Source organism: Coffea arabica, chromosome 3c (genome assembly GCF_036785885.1).
Source record: "Coffea arabica cultivar ET-39 chromosome 3c, Coffea Arabica ET-39 HiFi, whole genome shotgun sequence".
In the NCBI taxonomy this organism is placed as follows: domain Eukaryota; kingdom Viridiplantae; phylum Streptophyta; class Magnoliopsida; order Gentianales; family Rubiaceae; genus Coffea; species Coffea arabica.
Window position 1 is genome coordinate 1720692 of NC_092314.1, and position 19939 is coordinate 1740630.

The window sequence follows — 19939 nt, forward strand, 5'->3', positions numbered from 1 at the left end:
GACCAACTAAAGAAACCTATTGAGAATACCACTTCACTATCAGCAGAAGCATCTCCTCTGCATCACAAAAGTCAGGGGCCTTGGGGCTAAATCCCAAGGGGACAATGTTCTCAAAGTTTCAATTGGATTCATGCTCCATATCATTTGGCAGTACTTATCAACCCAGGAGAAAAAGTGATATACGGAGATTGAAAACCTAGCACATGAATTAGTGAAAAATCATCCAGCAGGAGCTACCATTTCATACCATCAGTTGATTCCAAATGAATACTGGGTGCAAGAGAGCAGCGAGAAATTAGAAAAAGAGAAAAGAAGAAAGGAAAAAGATTATCTGTAAGCAGTAAGCCAGGAACAGCCCAAGGAGGCAACAAGCTGACATTACAGGTGTTTCAGAAGCAGAAATAAACTGATATGAAAATCACTTAATATATCTCATTCATTTGTTGTCCCCTAGTGCCAGTCACTTTGAAAGTTGCATTTTTTCCTGATATAACTCTAAAAGCTCAGGAGCTTCCTCTTTGTATCGCTGAACAAACCTCTCCAGGAAAAACTTTTCTGGACAGGTCAGACACCTTGCCAAGCTAAGGTTCTTTCTAACCAAACCTTTCATGCGCAGAACATTGTAAACTGAACACCTTGGAGCAATTGTCTTGTTCAAGCTCAGCAAAATCAGTAGTGGGTTTTTGGCTAACTCTGAAATATGGCATCCCATTTTATGCACCAAAAGATCCACTACCCTAACAATCTTAGATTCGGAAGCCAGCATACAATGTGGCTGCCGCCTAAAAGCAGTCAGCACCTCTTCCTCAGACCAACCACACCTCTTATAAACGTCCATCTTGCGATCCCAACTCCTCGAAGCTGTTGCAGCCATCACTTTAACAGCCTGAAGAAACATTGTTGTTTGAGGATTGAAACCAATTTGCTTAACTCTTTCTACACTTTCTTTCAAATGTTCTGGAAGTCTAGCTAATAGCCTAGGCATATGTTTCAAACAATACCCAATTCCCGATTCAGTAACACCCGCCTCTCGCAAAATCTCAAGATTAGGTGCCACTTTATTCTCCAAATTTGTCACCAAAAGATCCGGGAATCGATTAACAGCAAATACAATATTTTCGTTCGAATGAAGTAAGTCTTGGAGTAGATTAAAAGCTGGGATAATTTGGTTTTTCAAGCTTCTACAAAGTATATTAGGTGATCTACATATTATCCTGGGAATGTCTAATCCTGAGACTCCTATAGATTGTAAAAATACAAGCTTTGGCAACAAAGTTTTCTCAGGACGGGATAAAAGGATAGATGGCCTTAGCCTAACGACAGTCGAGATCTGAGCATCAGTAAATGCATGATTCTTCAAAAACAGAAGCAGTGCATCAGCATTTCCCGGGATTTCGAAATGAACATACTTGGAAGCCGAAAGTGCTCTTTCTTGAGAGAACCCAAATGAATTCATGAAGTAAGACACTACCATGGGTTGCTGATTTGAGGAATTCGTAATAGATGACGTTGATGAGGAAAGGGGTCGATGCAATTCAAGAAAATGCAGTTTATGGTATAAAGAAGATGAAATAGCAGAGCACTCTCTGGCATGATGCACTGCCCTGCGGCATACACATTTGAACATAGCGGAGACAGCTGGATTTGATCAAAGGGCTGACCTGCTTATTTAGAATGCTCTTTGGGATGGCCAGAGAATCATCATTTGAACTCGAGAACTCAATGGCATGAAACCTTGCTGTTTTTTTTTTTTTTTTTTTTTTTTTTTTTTTGCCTGGTGCGCCTAAAACCCTACTGCTTTTGACTATTATTCTGACCTTCGAGGGATAAATCTCTTTTACTCGCGCATTGTTAATAATTCTCTTAATGGAGCTACGGTGTCAACTTCTTTTGTTATTATTATTATTTTTTTTTTGGTTTTCATTTTTTGCTTTATGTAGTACTAGACAGACTCGAAGCCTCAAAAGAACTACCCAAAAAAAAAAAAAAAAAAAGAGAGAGAGATAGAGATGAAGAAGAAGAAAGAAAGGAGGTGGTTGATAATTGACGGCCAGTGTGCAAAGGATTATTTTGTGTCTTACTTTACACTTTACTAATGTTCCTGGCAATTAAATTGAGTGCAAGGACAACCTCATTGTTGCTTCTAGCATATGGAACGATTTATTATTTTTTGGATTGTCCTCAAATCAATTTTCTCAAGTTTTGACGGTAGAAATTTTAATCTACAATTTTTCAATGAGGTCGAGTTCAAAGAAATTGAATTTTGGTCGAACTCGAGTTGAAACTTGATCAACGGGTAAATTCGATCTGATCTCAATGCAATGATTCGCTTGGTTAAGTTTGACAAGTTTATAAGCCTAGCACCAAAGCCAAATCGAGCTCAACTAGTTTGCCTAGCTCGATCGACTTGGGAGGACAAAGGTTGCGTTTTGATTGTATTTTTCATGGATTTTTCGTTGAAAAATTACTGTAGCGATTTGATGTATGTGAAGAAAAACGGTGATAGAGAAATGTGTTCACGAAAAATAATGCTATTTTTCGGTGAAAAATGGCTATCCAAACAAGCCCAAAGTCACCGGTTGTGATTGCAATTAGTAAACGGTCGGTTATCCCACTCTCGTCGGGAGCTGCAAAACAATAAACTGCCTTTCGACAGCTCTGGTTCGTTTACCTACCCGTTGAGGGCAAGGCATGAAATTTCTAGTTTTAGTACAAACGGATGCTTTTAAGTGCTTAATTCATTCTTACCCCTTGCTTATGATGAATTCATTTAGTCACCATTTGCAGAATGATGAGTTAATTTATCACCTTCTCTCCAGTTATATGGAGTTTGAAACACTTGGGAATTAGATCAGGAGCAACCTACTAAGTGCAGAAGCTTGAATGTGCTGTCATAACCCTCAACCTCCTCTTTTTAACAGTGCTTATAAAAAGATCAATCATCTCCCATAAAAGAAATATAACCAATTGTAAAAGCCAAAATTGTTATGAATACCCTTCTTCAAGTTGTTATGAAAGTACACTATAGATAATTTTCAAATAACTAACCAGTACATCTGATGCGAACTAACTATCAATCCATTTCAGGGATACAAAATGTAGCATATTCAAGAATGATCGATATAATGTAAAGAGAGAGTGGTGTAAACACATTGATTCGGATTTACTTGTATTTAAGCAATTATTTTAACCTAATTAGGTCAAACGAAATGCAACAAATTTCTCACTATCATTAAGTAGTTATTGAAAAATTGAGCAAATAAGAAGCAATTCTTTCCTCCCTTCTCTTTGAAAACAAAATTGATGCATTACAAGTGAAAAATGAATGAAATCCAACTTTTTCCTTGCTTTCTTTCCCTCTCTCTCATCCAAAACTGCAAGCAAGTAATAAGCATATGCAATTCTTTTTCCCATATTATCCATCTGTGTACATTTTCTTAATAACAACTGAGGGTATTTTTGCCATCAAAACCAAAAAAGTTAACAATAGTATGTGATTTTAGAAGAGGTACTTTTTGATACTTCGAAACTGAGGAGGGGGTAATGGTGACAATTTGGAAAGACAACAGGGATGCAAATGTAATTAATTCTCTTATATTCGTTGTGCTCAAACTCACGGTTTAAAGCGTTGTCTGTGTAGTAACTAGTTAGGGTTTATCGAGGAGGGAGGACCTTTTAGATGAGGAAATGGATTCAACCTACTGCGGAATCGGTTCAAGTAAAGGTAGGTAACTCGAAACCTCCATCAACTCCATTATGTTTAAGTTCGTAGGCAAAAGCAGCAAAATTCTTGCTTATGAGAAATATTGTAGTGGTATTAGAATTTCAACTACTCAGAAGTTCCATTTTATACAACTCAACCCATTATCATCCTCATCTACACAAGCTAGTAAAAATTCCATCTTGAATGGTAAAATTGACGTCCCACATTCATTTACTGTCGATTACCTTATAAAATTATGTGGGCTTTCTGAAAAAACAGCAATTTCAGCTGCCAAGAATGTGAATTTTAAAACCCCAGATAAACCAAATTCGGTTCTTGCAGTGTTTAAAAAGTACGGTTTTACTGATGCTCAAGTCTCAGATATCATCTCAAGCTATCCCAGTGTCCTTGTTTGCCGTCCCCAAAAGACCCTTTTGCCTAAGATTGAATTTTTTCAATCTGCGGGGTTCTCAACTGTTGACATCGCCAAGGTGCTAAGCTCCGGAGGAAGTTTACTAACTAGAAGTTTGGAAACCCAAATTGTTCCATCACTTAATGCCCTTCGAGATTTGTTTACCTCTTACCAAGATTTGGTATGCCCGATAAAGAGGTGTCCAGGTATTCTCACAAGAAGTTTTCAGAGTTTGATGTTAGCCAACATTGAGTTTTTGCGCAAGGTAGGAGTTCCTGAACCCAATATCCTAAATTTGCTGAAAAGTCAGCCAAGGTTATTAGTGAGACCTTCTGATGTGCTGAAAGAATCTGTGGAGGAGTTGGAGAAAATGGGGCTTAATCCTCAGGATGGATGTTTTGCAAGATGTTTATGGAGAATGGCATCAATTGATAAAAAAATTTGGAGGGAAAAGATGGCACTGTATGAGAGATGGGGTTGTTCCGAGAATGAGGTTCTAATTGCTTTTAAGAAGCACGCAAGCGTCATGGCCATATCAAGCGGTAAAATCGTGGATGTTATGGATTTTTTGGTCGTCAAAATGGGTTATGACCCTTCTGCTATACTGAAAGCACCATTCATAGTTACTCTGAGTTTGAAGAAAACTATTATTCCTAGGTGTTTGGTTCACCAAGCCCTTTTGAGTAAAGGTTTGTTGAAGAAGAATGTTAGGCTGGCAACTTTACTGGTATATCCGGAGAAGATCTTCCTTAAGAGGTTTGTGGAATGCTTCGAGAAGGAGGCTGCTGAGCTCCTAAAAGTGTATCAGGAAAAGCGTAAAGGTACAAAGTGATAAATGTTGGAGAGCTGACAAAACGAGGTTAAAATCCAAAAAATTGACAGTACATCCTCTTCTATCGATAGTTTATTTCTTCTTTTATCAGTTCAGGACAAAGTTGACTATTTAAGCCATTTTTCTGGTTGAGTACCAAGATTTGAACCATGTGTTCTGGTATGGTAACTGGGACTGCTTCTTGAGATTGTGTTGAATTGATTTACTTGTGATGTTTTTCAATGCCTATATGGCCTATTTGTCCAGAAGGTCGATGGATGCAGAATGTAATCAAGTTAGTGAAATTGATTTTCGCTGTTTTGAGGATACCTCCCAATTGCTGATGCTCTCTGTTGGTTGTGCTGTAATACATGCAGCGATGTCATATCATGATCACGTATTAGTTGGTTATTTGATCAACAGCTGAATCTTCTTAAAACGAATCACAGTCCTTGGTTTAGTTGGGATAAGGCCAAGATGAGTTGTGTCTGTCACTTGTGTTGCGATTGCGTGGTCCGATGTTGTTCTTTATGTTTCATTATCTTTTTTTCTGTTTCTTCTGTATAGAGAGGGCGACTCTGGAAGGGCAGAGGACCAAGAAGGAGTGGTGAAGTTGAAGCGCAGAATTTAGGTAGCTTTTGTAGAACCATTCTAACTGATAAATGATAAATCCTTTGAAAGCCTGAACAGGGCCTTGGGAGTCCATGATTCCACTATAAGTCTGGTGTCCTCTCTTCTCTTCTTTCAGCTTTCCCTGCTAAGCAGTTGAGGAGATCATCAATTCTTTCACAGCCGTGTCGAAACGTTTCTGTACCAACTTAAAAAACGGAAATACAGAGTGAAGAAAGGCAAAGCAAATTGTAATTTTGGACTTGGCTCCGGCAAAATAGACACTACCATCTGAAGGGTTTCCCGAAATTTATTGATGATCAACTCAACTGTAGGTGTGGTGGGCCAATCCTGCAGCGTCATGCAACATATTATAAACACATTTTCCAATCCACTTTTTTTACATTTTTAATTATTTTTTTATCACACATACATGACATCACAAAAAGTGTTACAGTAATTATTTCAAATAATACCCTATCCAAATAATAGTGTGTGAATTTACAGAAATGGTCCTTACTCCGTAGCATTAAATTTTGAAGTCATGTTTCATGGTTCAACCAACTTCCACACAGCATTTTGTAAGTGTGTTTGAATCGGAGTTTTGCTATTCAATCGGAATCCCGCAATTTGACTTCTCGATTTGGTTTGCTTCCTCCATAATTACTATAGAATTGAGGATGGATAGTAAAATTGTCGGATAATATAAAAAAGTTTTTCAGCTCAATCCAATTCCCTGTATTTTTCAATCAAATTTCCTCCTAGTCCTAGTCCTAGGATTGGAAGAGTATAATTGCAAAGCAAAACAGCCGACACAGGCCTGATAAGACTCTCATCACCGCTCACTCAAGTGCAGCCAAAAGACTTTTGCGATGCAGCAAATCTTAGAAACGAAAAAAGTTCCAATCCTGTGGCCCTCTGCCTGTCTCAGTCAACCTCCCAGGAATTCTCTATCCGCCTGCTCGTGGTGTTCTTATTTATTGCTGCTGCAAGCTTCAAACTCCCAAGAATAATTTCTGCTTGGCAGACCAAAATGCATTTGGATCTTGAGAGTGAAAAAAAAAAAAGTGTTGGTCCTGTGTATTTTCACTTTAGGGCATCAGATGTAATTTTCGTATTTCAACGACCTGAATTGAACTCGGTCGATTCGAATTGAGTTTCGATTTTGATCAAGTAAGCTCTTGAACCATTCAGACTGAATTCGACCCCGTCCGCACTCCCACTCCCTCCTAATTTAATTAAGTAGACAAAAAAATAACGTCAAGGCTGCTGATGACCGCTGCCAGCAAGACTGCAATCTCATGAATTGAATTGGGTTGGTCAGTTGAATTGTTCTTCAAAACTTAACAAATCAAATGTAACGAACGACTTTCCAAGTTCCAACGCGATGACTTCAGGGCTATAGTTTTTATCATCCATCCATCCATCTTGTCAAAACAAATTACTTCATAAAAAACAATCTAATAACACTAACCAAATCAAAATCAGTTCTTCTTTTTCTTTTCTTTTTTTTTTTTTGACAAGAACCAAATTGCAAGTTAAAAGAATTTTCCATATACTGACAATACACACACATTAGGTAATGTGTATAAAATGTTCCATATACTGACAATACACACACATTAGTAGCATCAGATGCATGTCGCGAGTACAAATTTTAGATTCAAATTATCATTAATTATCATACACCTGAATTCGATAATTGTCTTTTTTTATGCCCACATTTTTCAAACAATTGTCTTTTTGGCACGATGTCACTTTAAACACTTCTTCTTCTTCCTCACAACGAGACCTTATATATCTACACAAATCGAATCCCCTCAGGCCAATTCACCTTTCAGCGATATTCTTTGTCACATAAAGTTGTGCATTTATTTCCTGTGTACTTCCCAACTAAAAACTATAGCTCTGACATTTGGATCCTTCAAGAATCAAAACAGTCACAAGGGAAAGGGAAATATGAAGGAGAAAAACTCAAAAAGCCCCCCCAAAAAAAATGCAAGAGTCAATTTTCTTCTTCTTTTTTTTTTCCCCCAAGGGAATAGAATAGTCAATCTCGTCTTTCCAGTTTCCACTATGCAACAACTCTGACAGCAGACTAGATCCCAGCCATCCAATTTGGACTCCAAAATCCAGCCGCTAGATTCTCGCAAATTTACTACCACAGCACAACAGAACTGCAACTGAAACTAACCTCCACTTTCATATGATGTTTACATGTTTCATTGCGTTTAACTAACATATTAATCACCCCACTCTCTTTGTCAGAGTCTGTAAACACCCTCCAACTTCGTTAAAAGTGACCGTTAATTAACGCATGAACCTCGAGGACTCGAGAGGTTTGACATTTGAAAGCAGTTTTTTCATCAAAAAGTACAATCAATCCCATCTTAAACAAGCAGTGACTCACGCTCTTGAATAAGCGCGTGGGATGCGATTAATTTGCGTATAAGACAGCGTTGGTGAGCTAGGGTTTGGGAGGGTACGCGCCACTCTCTTATTGGTGGATGAATACTGTCACGCCTCCCGTGTCCGCATCGAACGTTGCCAGAATTTCGCACCTTCTTCCACGCTTTTATTTCTATTGATGATGAAGAATTATATGGAATTAAGAGGAGAACAGTGGCAAAAATGCAAATACCCAGAAGGCCCTCTTGTTACCGCATTATTTCTTCTTTTGACTTACATGACTTCTTTTAAATACTCCCTCCGTCCCACTTTGATAGTCCTGTTTTCCTTTTTCGTCTGTCCCAAATCGTAGTCCACTTTCCAATTGAAGAATGTAGTTGTATTTTAATTTTCCTAAAATACCTTTATTCAATGTAAGTTATTGTTACTATAAACCTATTCCATTTAATGAGAGTTGATTTTTTTTTACCATCAATTTAAGTTCCCATAAAGTTGTACTCTAATTAATGTGAGGGTATTTTAGGAAAATAGCTACCTAAATTGATTGTTCCAACAAAGTTAACTACTTTTTATTAAACTGTGTGAAAAAAGAACCAGGACTATCAAAGTGGGACGGAGGGAGTACTACGTTAGATTGCTTTCCTTTTTTTTTTTTTCCTCCATTATAATTGTACCCCATATGGTTGTAGTACCAATAAAAGGCAAAACAAACTTGTAAAAAAATCTGTTCTAACTTTCTAATACAATATGATGCCTAATTTGCACGCGTATTCAACTAAGAAATTTTTGCTTACGCATAATCTTTGGAACGGTTTAACAATCAAACACATGTTTGATTTTGAAATCCAAGGTTCAATCCTATGCAGAGTCACCCAATGAATAATAATAATGTCTCATAAAGTAGTCGAAGGAATTTTTATTATGACATGCTGCATAGGTTTATCCCTCCTCACATGCAGCATGCCTTTTGCTTTTCTGTATGCACAGTCACTAAATTATTAATAGGCATTCCAAACATTGATAGCGTCTCCATTATTATTATTATTATTTATTTATTACTATTTATGAAGTCATCATGGAAATTAATAAGTAAGTATGAAGCGTAATCATAGAAGAAACTATGAGTTCCAAAATTTGGAAGGCACGTCAATTTCAATGCTGTGTTGGTAGGAAATCTGTAGATATTCTATAAGCGATTTATGATTTTAAGGACACATCTTGATCATTGACGGTGATCCGAGCAGAAATCACCTGAACTCTTTTTCTACAAAAAATTGAGAAGGTTTTTTATTTCCTACCCAAAAAAAAAAAGAAAAAAATTTGGTTAAATAAAAAAATTTGATGTTCTTCGAAATCTACAAAAACTATTAAAACATAGCAATTCAAAGGGCCTCTAAAGTTTTGCCTTTTTGGAGAGTCAAATCGATATCGATCCTTCGATCAAGATGATAATTTCCAATATAATATGGAACATCTTTTTCGAATGGTACCAAACTTTTTATCTACAATGAGAAGTGACTTTCCTAGTATATGAAAGCATTCCTTGTACCAATTGATTGTACTTGAGAGGATAACCAATTTGACATCCTTGGATCTCGACACAGCTTTCATGGATGATAGTCCACCTAAGAAAAATCCAATTGCATAATCACTTAATTTAGTCAAACTGAAAACCATCCAGCTGAACGCACTAATTTTTATTTTTCTATTTAATCTTTTCAAAATGGTTGACCTCCATCATAGTAATCACTGCTTCTTTCTTGACAGGTTATCACTTTTCTAATTTCTAATATTGCAATTGTACATTCCATGTCATACCGTCAAAGTGTATTCACCATTTTAGTTTAGTCGGTAATTCAGCTTTTTTTTAAAAAAAAAAAAAATCAAACTTGTCAGCAACTAATATTTGTATCAGGCAATCATTTTTCTCAGATTCAGGGATCAGCAGGGCTTAGATGGGTATCAAGTTGTTAATACAACACATTTTGATAGAGACTTCATAAGCGTTACAAATGCAACAACTTTATACTAGTTGTGAGTACTATTACAATAATAAATTTCAACTCAACAATGAATGTAGATCAACAGCTTCTTTGAATCTGTTTGGATTTTTTTTTTTTTTTTGGAGAAATTGCACAAACATATATTTCAATCACTTATTAATATTTCATCGATCTTTATAATATATAAACATCAAATCTTGTAAGCAGAACAAAGATATCACTGGAGAGAACGACATTGAAGCAACCCTCTCCTAGAATCCATACTAGGGGTGCACTTGAGTCCAGCTCGAGCTCAAACGTGCCTGGGAGTCGAAGCTCGAGCTCGACTCAGGAGGTTTTTATTTGAGCTCGAACTTGGCTTGACACAGTTGTCTAGCTTAATTGAGTTCGAGCACTCGGCTTTGAGTTGGGTTAGCGATTCTAATTTTATTAGTAAATTTCACAAGCAACGTACCCAAAAGAGTAATTTTGTAATGTCAATAAGTTAATTAAAAAATGTAACTACTTGAACGAGCTCGTCGAACTTTCGAGGACTAAAAAGAGCTTTTGGAGATCGAACCCGACTCACAGTTTGATGGTTTGAGCTCGACTTGATTTCGGTCAGCACCGAACTCGTTCACATCTTCTGCACCCCTAATCCATGCCCATTTATGGCTCATCAACCAAAACTTCAAATAATTGAAGTTGCTAAAATCTACTTTTACATGGATTCGCATATGCCACATGTTCTTTTTTTTTTTCCCTCGTGATCACGCAGGCAACCAAAACCCAAACATAAAGATGGGGATAGTTTGGAGATTTCAAAGCATCGGCTTCTCGAACTGCATACTATTAAGTGCTGTGGAGTAACCAGATCAAGCGTGGGATCTCCCTCCGTTGCATGTTAGGTACACTCATTTGGCGCGTACTCAAACAAACTATCTGACCGAGAGAATTCAATAAATAAATACTCAACAAAATAAAAAATATATATACAAAAAAAAAAATATAGAAGGAAAAAAACCACCACCCGCACACACTGCACATTCCACATCCCTCCTCCCTCCACAAAGATCACAACTTCTCTCAGTCTCGGGGGAAAAAAAAAAGAAGAAAAATGTCCCCCAAAAGAAATTAATATTAAAAAAAGAAAAAAAAAAAGAAGAAGAAGAAGAAGAAAGCCCCACAGACTCCAAAACAAAGATCAAAACTCTCCTTTCATTTCACACGCATCACTCGACACAAACAGAGAATATATTTAGTTGATAGTGAAAAAAAATAAACAAGTGTGAGAGTTCACACACACACACACATCACACAAACACCTCATCAAAGAGAAGAGAAGATGGAGAGAGAGAGAGAGCAGCATCATAACACACACTACTACTTTTTTTTTTGGTAGCCTAAGGTGAGAGAGAAGCTTGAGCCAAAAAGCACTTAAAAACCTCCCAACCAAAACACACACACACACAGAGCACACACACACAGAGCACACGCACTCTCTCTCTCTCTCTCTCGCTCGAGCTCGTATGTGCGAGTGTGAGAAGTTAAAAGAAAGAAAGAACAAAATATAAACAAAAAAGCCACACTATATAAAACGCACACCCTTTTTCTTTGCCTTTCTTCCCTCTCCTCTGTCTAAAACCACCAAAAGCACCGCCCCCCCCCCAACCCTCCCTCGATCAAACCCACTCCTCAGCTTACTCCCCAAACACACACACACACACACACACACACACACACACTCACACTCACACACACACACACTAACACTACTCTCGCCTTCTTCCACTGTACTTTAGTACCTATATCTACATATACGAGAATATACTATCTATGTCTCTGTGTCTGTGTATATATTAGTGTATGTCTGTACATAAGTAGTTATCAAATAAAGGGAAAACTGTGAATAGGTGTAAAAATAAAGGGTACAATGGAGAGGTATAGTGGGACCCAGGCAATGGAGGGGGCGGCTACGGCGGATCCGGTGGCGGAATGGACGGCCCCGAGTGGGGAAACCGGCCTAGAAGGTGGAGTTACAGGAACAAATAAAGATGCTCCCTTTTTTTTTTTTCTTTCTTTTAATAAATTTTCATTTGATCATGCATTTTGTTAATTTCATGCGAATTTTGGCTGAATTTCGCGAGGATTAGTTAGTGAAATGTCTGGATTCTCAGTTTGGATGGTTATCAAATTTGTGATGAATTTTCTGTGGGAAATGCAGAGCCTATGTGGCAATTGGGCCTTGGGGGTGGGCCCGAACCGTACCCGGAAAGGCCCGACCAGGCCGATTGTATCTATTACTTGAGGACTGGTTTATGTGGTTATGGCGCTCGCTGTCGGTTCAATCATCCCCGTGATCGTACCGCGGTAAAATTTCCTCCCCCCCCTTTATTTTTAGGTCCAAATCGAGTTTTTCCTTGCCTTTGTTGTTGTGATCATTCAGTTGAAGCTGTTTAGTTTGTTTTCATAGTCTTGATTTCACGTGGTTTTTAGCGGGTTTTTCTTAGATTTGATCTTATTAAGCTTAGTCATTCAATCTTTGGATTTCATTGATTTTCGGGCTTTGTTTGAAAAAAGATTGTATTTTTTTTTGGATCGCATTGGATTTAGTTACGAGATTCAGATTTTTCACATGCATTGGTTTAACATGATGATGGTAATTAATGTTAGGCGATGGGAGCTAGGGCCACTGCAGGAGAGTATCCGGAGCGAGTGGGTCAGCCTGTGTGCCAGGTATTTCCATTTAAATGCTTCCTCTTTTTGTTCTTGTTGGGATACATTGACTGTTTGTTAAAGTTTGAAGTCAATGAACGTGAATTAGCGTAGTTATGCTTGGTTGTCTGCTCATTGAGGTTTGTACAACTTTCGGCTCCTTTTTCCGCGGACCACATTTCGTCACATTCTGTGTTTGGTGATGCACTTGTTGCAAACTTTCCACACGATCACTTTTAGAATGCATATTTGCTTGATTCTGTGATCTACTGATTCGTTTGTTTGCTGTCTGTTCTAGAGAGTGAGATCTTTAATGAGTTGTCATGATTTTATCTTTTGTTCCTTTTCATGCTTAGTTTAAATCAATGGGTTTTTAGTGATTCAAGGTTGATTGATTTGGAAAATGCACTTGCTGAATCTAATATGGTGAAGAATCTTTCTTAGTGTCCAAGTATAACTGATTGGACTTTAATTTAATGTATTCGTTTTTTTCCTCTTTTTGGTTGATCAGTATCTTTGGATAATATGTTAAGAGTTCTTGACTGCATCACCCGCGTGGTAGTGCTTCTCTTAGTTAAGTTGAGATAGCACACTTAATGTGTTGGTGCATGTATCATCAATATGGCAGGTTATTGGATTAAATACCTTGATGAGTTTTTGCTTGTGAAACTTTAAACTAGTCTTTTGGGAAGCGTACACCTTGTGCATTTTCTAGGTCATCTGCGCGTTGTCTGTCCTGGAGAAGAGAGCTACAAGGTTGGATTTCGTCTTTTTCAGTGTGTGGATATCATGAAGTTTCTTCTTCTTCTCTCTCTTCTTTTTTCTTTTTGACATATTTTGCACATTGCTATTCCCTTTCCTTTAAAATTTTGAATTCTAGTTATCAGTGCAGATCATCCTTCTTGCTCGTGTTAGTTTTGTTTTAGTGTTTTAGGTCAAGTCAGAAGTCAGAACTCAGTTCCAACCACAAACTCCATCCGATTTTCTTCACAAGTTCTTTAATCTACATACTGTATTACACATATATTGGCATGTTAGTTTTTGGATTCTGAGCTCCAGTGTTGTTGATTGCTGTGTGAATCTTGTACATAAGGGAATAGAAAGCTTTCCTGCTTTAAGCAAGGCTCTTTCACATTTCAGTGGAATCTGGCTAAACTAGTTTTTTTTTTTTTTTCGGTGTTTAACTGTTTTCTGTTTGTGAAAAAGCTATAAAATTTATTTAATGTTTAAAGATAGATTTTTGTACATTCTGCTAAATATTTATACATCCATACGCAATGTTTGTCATTTGATATTTCTAGTACCACATGTTGATCAGTCTTCTGGATTCTAATGTCTGTTATTGAAGGAAGGTGCTTTGCGCAAATAAATGAACTTTGAGCTTTTCCCTAGCTTTTTTGCTGCTGTGTTCCTTTGTAGTTGATTTTGCAGAGGCACGATCATGTGCTTTTGTTGTGAATTTCTATCTCACGTTGCTTCTGTTCTTCACTAAATCTTGTAGTTCTACATGAGGACTGGAAATTGCAAATTTGGTGCTTCCTGCAAGTATCACCATCCAAGGCAAGGAAGTGGATCTCAAACACCAGTGAATCTTAATTTTTTTGGGTACCCTTTGCGACCGGTCTGTACTTTGTGACTTTTCCTTCTTGACGTCTTATTCATTTTTAGCCTTTTGATTATCAATATTTTTCATGTATCCTTCTGAGCTAGCTCACAAAGTTCTTGTCACAGGGTGAAAAGGATTGCTCATATTATGTGAAAACAGGGCAGTGCAAGTATGGTGTCACCTGTAAATATCATCATCCACAGCCAGCTGGTGTTCAAATGCCAGCACCAGCGCCTGGACCTGGACCTGGACCTCTGCCTGCACCAGCAACTGTACCCGTGCCTGCTATTTATCCTCCTGTGCAATCTCCTTCTGTGCAATCATCTCAACAGTATGGTGTAATGACTGGGAACTGGCCAGTTCCAAGGCCTACTATACTTCCAGGTTCATACTTCCCTGGTACATATGGTCCTATGCTGCTTCCCCCAGGAATGGTTCCTCTTCCGGCTTGGACTTCTTACCCAGTATGTGCATTTGAGCCTGTTTGTTTTGTCAAAATCTTTTCATATTTGTCCTCATTAAAGTGTATTGACTAATGTAAACTTTTGTAGTCACCTGTAAGTCTTGCAGCCACTGCAAGTAATCAACCTGCTGTGGGAGCTGGCCATATTTATGGAATAACTCAGTTGTCTCCTTCAGCTCCAGCATATACAGGACAGTATCTATCCATTCCACCTGCTGCTGGTCCTTCAGGAAGCAGCCAGAGGGAACATGCTTTTCCAGAAAGACCTGGCCAACCTGAGTGCCAGTATTACATGAAATATGGTGACTGTAAGTTTGGGGCTTCTTGTAGATATCATCACCCGCCTGAATTGAGTGCACAGAAGTCAAATCCTGTCCTTAGCCCCATGGGTCTACCTCTACGTCCGGTATGCCTTCTCAAATTGACACTTAGCTGGGGTTATGTTTCTGTCATTTGAAATTGTGTGGAAGTTGCAATTCCTTGCCCAAAAATTTTTAGTTAGTTCATTTTATTTTTCTAATTAACATTAGCAATATATCTACATGTGCATATGTTGAAAGTCTCTTTTTTTTAGGCATGAAATGTTTCATTGATGTTTTCGTAATAATGCAAGCTCTATTCACTTAGATCGATGGAACACAGGAAGTTCCCTCTTCCTGTCATTCCTGCTCTTTCTTCTTGTGTATCGACTATTTTTCCATGCAAACATTCTTACTTTGAATCTTGTTAAGCTAAAATTACTTCTTATTCTCTCTGGGACACATCTTAGTTGTGAGGATACTGGTTTATCCATGGATGGTTGTACCCTTTTTTTTAACTTTTAACAATCAGTAAGTTGTCCATTTTATTTTCTCACTAGCTTGGGCATTTTGAAATGTTCAGCATGCATGAATCTGAGATTCATTTCAATTTGTTTGGTTGATACAGCTTTAGATGCACACTGGATTTTATGTAATTCCAGGTATGCATATTTGTGTCCATCTCCATATCCCCAGTGTCTTGGTTTTGCCCCCTTTCACTGTTTGATGTATCTGCATCCAGTGCTTTGTGCTAATTTTTTTCCCCTTGTCATGTCAAATTACCCTGAACTACAAAAAACTTATAAAGAAATTATTTATCAAAAAGGAGGAGAAATTACTTGTATAGTAAATCTGGCTTATCAGCATACACCCATAGAGTAGCACTAGGTGGTATATGGTTATTATGCTTCCTTTAATAAGTTTACTATATGATTAGTGGTGTATGATCAACAATCATAAATATAAAATTATCAGTTTATGGTCTGAGCTATAGCATTTCAAGGGACACCAGAAGCTGCAGATTGTTGTTGCAGCTGAAAACATTATCTGTTACCTTTTTTTTTAACTTCTGAAAACTGCTGGGTTTGAATTCACTGGTTATTTTTTTCACAGCACTGTTTATTGAAAGATTGTTAAACATTTGTAGGTGAAATCCATCCAGGACTTAACTGTCTTTTCTGCATGAGAGCGGAATAGACCAACCTGTGACCTTTGTTGCGAGAAGGATGTGGTAATTTGAAGTTGAATAAAAATTAACTATGTAGCAGTAAGTAACAATTAGGAGTTGAAGCAAAGTAGTCAATGCATTCATAAATTCTTGAGATTACATAGTGTAAAGCCCCAATAGAATCAGTCTGATAAAGCTTTCTAAGCTTACAATCTCATATGCAAGATCATTCATGTGAGTTGGAAAGAAAGTTGAGCTTTTTTTCCCCTAAAAATTGTTTATGTTAGGCTAAGTGTTTTTTCATGCCAAGGATGATGGTAAACTTTTTAGTTAGGATGCCAGTAGAGGATGGAAATTTTGCTTCGAGAGAGTATATCTGAAGTTGTTTGCATGCTTGATACTTTATGATATCTGAAGTTGTTTGCATGCTTGATACTTTATGATGTAATATTTGTTTCCATTTTCTTGGTTGAGAGTGTATGTAAAGCAGTCAATTTGTGTTTATCTTCACAGGTATAAGCTGCTACGGTAGGTGCTTGCAGCTTCCTAAATAATCGCCTAACATGTTTATTTTTGTAACAGTTTCTACCCGTAATTGCTGATTTATATCGCAACATCATACATGAGCTAGGTCCTTCTATGTGATCTTGTGGTTTGAAACTCATGCTTGACTAGTTGCTTGTCTGTGGAGAAGTCAAATGTGCTCATAAAGCTTTAATTTTCCATTTTATTTGATCTGCCAGTGCATATTGCTGATATTATTTAACACATTTTATCTGGAAAAGGAGTACACAAAAAGCTTCTTATTATGCATATATTTGGCAAGTGGGGTGTAGTCAGTTTAAATGCTGGGAACTCACTCTTATGAATTACATATAAGCACCAGAAAATCATGTGCAGTTCATGAATGATTACCTGTTTATGTGGTCTCCTTTTTCTTTCTTCTACAAAATTTTTATTGAGGGCTTGGCAGTCGGGAGGGTTGGAGCAATAAGAGGGTATAGGTTGGAGGGGTATTTTCATTGAGGGACAATCCGTGACAAAAGTTCTTGTCTTTGTTTTCCATTGGAACAAAGAATTTCTTTGGACATCTTTTTGCTGTTCAAATTGTTTTCATGGCAAAACTCTTCTTTTAGTTGCCAAGTTATCGTTGTTAATCTTTAATCTGTTCTTCTACTGTACATTATTGACCTGTGACTACAATATTCTGTTATTTTTCTTCTGATATACCTTGGTACTGCTCAGTTACTTCCCCTTCTGATTCTTAGATAAATGCATGAAGAGTAGATCAAAACATAGTAACTGAAACATAGAAGCACTTGGATTAGCAGTGATTCTTCTAAATTTGGGTATGCTGTATGAGGACTCTTGATGTTCTAGGGTCTTGAGATGCGAATAGACACTTGAAGAATCCACCCTCACGTTCATATTCTTTCTAGTTTTTTCCATAGACCTAGAAACTGTGAAAATTACAGTTCTCTTGCTTACTTTCCTTCAAGAAGCTTTCTTTTTTCTTAGGATAAGCTTCTTTTGACTGATTCTTATGTTCATTATAATTTCCACAGGGTGCGGCTGTCTGTTCTCACTATATACAAAATGGAGTATGCAAATTTGGGCCTTCGTGCAAGTTTGATCACCCAATGGGGACTCTAAGCTATAGTCCATCTGCATCTTCTCTTGCTGATATGCCTGTTGCTCCTTATCCAGTTGGATCTTCAATGGGTACTTTGGCTCCATCATCCTCCTCATCGGACTTGAGGCCTGAACTTATTTCTGGATCCAGCAAGGATGCCTTCTCCAGCCGAATGTCTTCTGTGAGCGCTTCCAGTGGTTCTGTTGGTTCATTGTTTTCAAAGAGCAGTATAGTCCCTCATTCAAGCACTCAGCAGCCTGGACAGGGAACCTCTACTTCAAGCGGCAGCAGTAGTACAGTACATGGAAGTGAGGTTCGCACGTCAAGCTGAGCAAAGTGAAGCTAAGCAATTACAATCTTTTTTTGTGGATAACTCTCATGGACCCAGTGATATATTTTTTATGCAAATCACTTCCTAGGGGGCTGTTTCTCATTAGTCATCATGGTTCCATCAATCAGGTCTAGGAGATTGTAGCTCTGTTAATCTGTGTTCATATATCATTACATGGCCACCATTTCCATTTTCAATAAGCCATGCCCACCTCAAATGATCCAGCAATCTTGGTATAGCTTCATGCTGGTTCTGAATAACAAGAAAATACCCACCTCACATTTAGAAATTCTACACCCCAGCCCAAATTTTGGAGCTTGTTGTCAGTTGTCCCCATTTATATTGGAATCTTTTTCGGAACGAAAAAGATCAGTTTCATATTATTCTTCTTTCAAATTTGACTGCCTTCATGGCCATCTTCAAATTTGGAAACAAGCTTCCAACTTGACTTAGGAATGAACACCAGTATCTCCTTGTTACCCCCTTTTTGTATGGGGCTTTGTTGTGCAAATTATCACATAAGGGAACTGCAAGAAGGCAATGTAAAACTGCCTTAATATGTATAAATTATATGGTTATGTTGTGATATGAACTGGCTGAACGCTTCTCGATAATTTATCTTCAATACATCTGATAAATGAAGATACATCTTTGACAATGTAAGAATTTCTATTTTCGTTCTTCCTTTGTTTATGGGGAGATGGTTGCCTCGGTTGTGCTTGTACTATAATTTATGGTCAACCCTCTGAAATAAAGCATCTGGGATTTGGTTCAGGTAATGGCATGTACATTTTTGCACATCGGAACTTGCAAGTATCACATCCATGGCTTCCTCGTTTAGCCTGATTTTATGTGCTTAACATAAGGTAATGTTGAACGGGCTTTGGGAGCCTTTTACTTCTTCAGTTGGAAGTTGAGTCCATGGATGCAATGAGTTATAAAACTGATTTATTTAGTTTTTATTTTTATATTACGTACAGAACTGCTTTCTTATTGGGGTGTTGTTGCACAAACCCACAGAGTCGCCATATAAGCTTGGTGTTCCTCCTCGTGGTTTTCATCGAGGATGTAGAAAAATTTCCAACTAATTTCCCTACCAAGCTATCCCTTGAAAGTAACATACGTATGTAAAGTTTCTAAAATTTTGGGTTAAACAAGGGTCTGCAACATAACATGCATGCTTAATACTGCACAAGCACTGGGAAACAAGGCACTCTAAACTGTACGCAGAAGATTTTGATAAGACGTAGGTAACTTGTGTAGAAGGTGATGGATTTGGGTTTTACTAATTCAACAAGACAAATAGGAGGGCACCTTTGGTCTGAAAGCAAAACTGGCACAGGAACTACATCGATCAATCTTTGCAAAGTATTGTCTGATTCTTGCTTGTTGCACCCCCCCAAAACCAGGGGAAAAAAAACCTTAAAAAGCGAGGCTAAAGTCTAAACAAGAAATGGCCCGGGATATGTTTGTGGTTGCAAGTGGAAGTAGCGACCAGCCTCCAAGGACCCTCTCTTTAAAGGGCATGGAAAAAAGGGACTATCACTTGGGAGGATGTCTTTTTCTTGTATATGCTTGCGGAGACACGTCTTTGTTTGGCACAGCGAATCTACCGCAGGGAATGTAGGTTGGGTCTTTTACTTGGATAGAGTTATGTATGTTCATATATATATTCAAGGAAATTGAGTGCAACCAAAACCCTTCCCGGAATTTTATCGTACTACTAGGGAATTACGTAAAATAAGAAGCTACACTTGTCGTGCGCAAGAATGGAATGCATGTAGCATGACTCGCGAAC

At 37.8% G+C, this 19939-nt stretch overlaps 3 protein-coding genes across 4 annotated transcripts; 2 read left to right on the forward strand and 1 right to left on the reverse strand.

Annotated features, from left to right (window-relative positions):
* Positions 1-208: 208 nt before the first annotated feature.
* LOC113734898 (uncharacterized) lies at positions 209-1774 on the reverse strand. Its single transcript, XM_027261668.2, has one exon. It carries the CDS (start codon positions 1625-1627, stop codon positions 461-463), a length of 1167 nt encoding a protein of 388 aa, XP_027117469.1. The 5' UTR covers positions 1628-1774; the 3' UTR covers positions 209-460.
* A 1839-nt stretch (positions 1775-3613) lies between these two features.
* Positions 3614-5645, forward strand: LOC113733989 (uncharacterized). Its single transcript, XM_027260253.2, has 2 exons — positions 3614-3724; positions 4046-5645. Exons 1-2 carry the CDS (start codon positions 3688-3690, stop codon positions 4945-4947), a joined length of 939 nt encoding a protein of 312 aa, XP_027116054.1. The 5' UTR covers positions 3614-3687; the 3' UTR covers positions 4948-5645.
* Positions 5646-11693: 6048 nt separating this feature from the next.
* LOC113733990 (zinc finger CCCH domain-containing protein 32-like) lies at positions 11694-18799 on the forward strand. 2 transcript variants are annotated; one of them, XM_027260254.2, is made up of 7 exons: positions 11694-11956; positions 12151-12296; positions 12600-12662; positions 14143-14262; positions 14373-14711; positions 14799-15116; positions 17743-18799. In XM_027260254.2, the coding sequence occupies exons 1-7, from the start codon at positions 11860-11862 to the stop codon at positions 18139-18141; spliced, it is 1482 nt and encodes a 493-aa protein (XP_027116055.1). In that variant the 5' UTR covers positions 11694-11859; the 3' UTR covers positions 18142-18799. The 2 variants fall into 2 exon arrangements, with proteins under 2 accessions (XP_027116055.1, XP_071937804.1); XM_072081703.1 differs by lacking the exons at positions 11694-11956; positions 12151-12296; positions 12600-12662 and adding an exon at positions 13294-13397 and having other exon boundaries at positions 17743-18358.
* Positions 18800-19939: the final 1140 nt, after the last annotated feature.

Excerpts from the sequence above, each read along its gene's own strand:
- LOC113734898 (XM_027261668.2), bottom strand. The coding sequence starts at position 1,627 with ATGTTCAAATGTGTATGCCGCAGGGCAGTGCATCATGCCAGAGAGTGC.
- LOC113733989 (XM_027260253.2), top strand. The coding sequence starts at position 3,688 with ATGGATTCAACCTACTGCGGAATCGGTTCAAGTAAAG. Across the intron at positions 3,725-4,045 it reads CGGAATCGGTTCAAGTAAAG|TGTTTAAAAAGTACGGTTTT; the intron begins GTAGGTAACTCG and ends CGGTTCTTGCAG.
- LOC113733990 (XM_027260254.2), top strand. The coding sequence starts at position 11,860 with ATGGAGAGGTATAGTGGGACCCAGGCAATGGAGGGGGCGGCTACGGCG. Across the intron at positions 12,663-14,142 it reads TGGGTCAGCCTGTGTGCCAG|TTCTACATGAGGACTGGAAA; the intron begins GTATTTCCATTT and ends TAAATCTTGTAG. Across the intron at positions 14,712-14,798 it reads CGGCTTGGACTTCTTACCCA|TCACCTGTAAGTCTTGCAGC; the intron begins GTATGTGCATTT and ends AAACTTTTGTAG.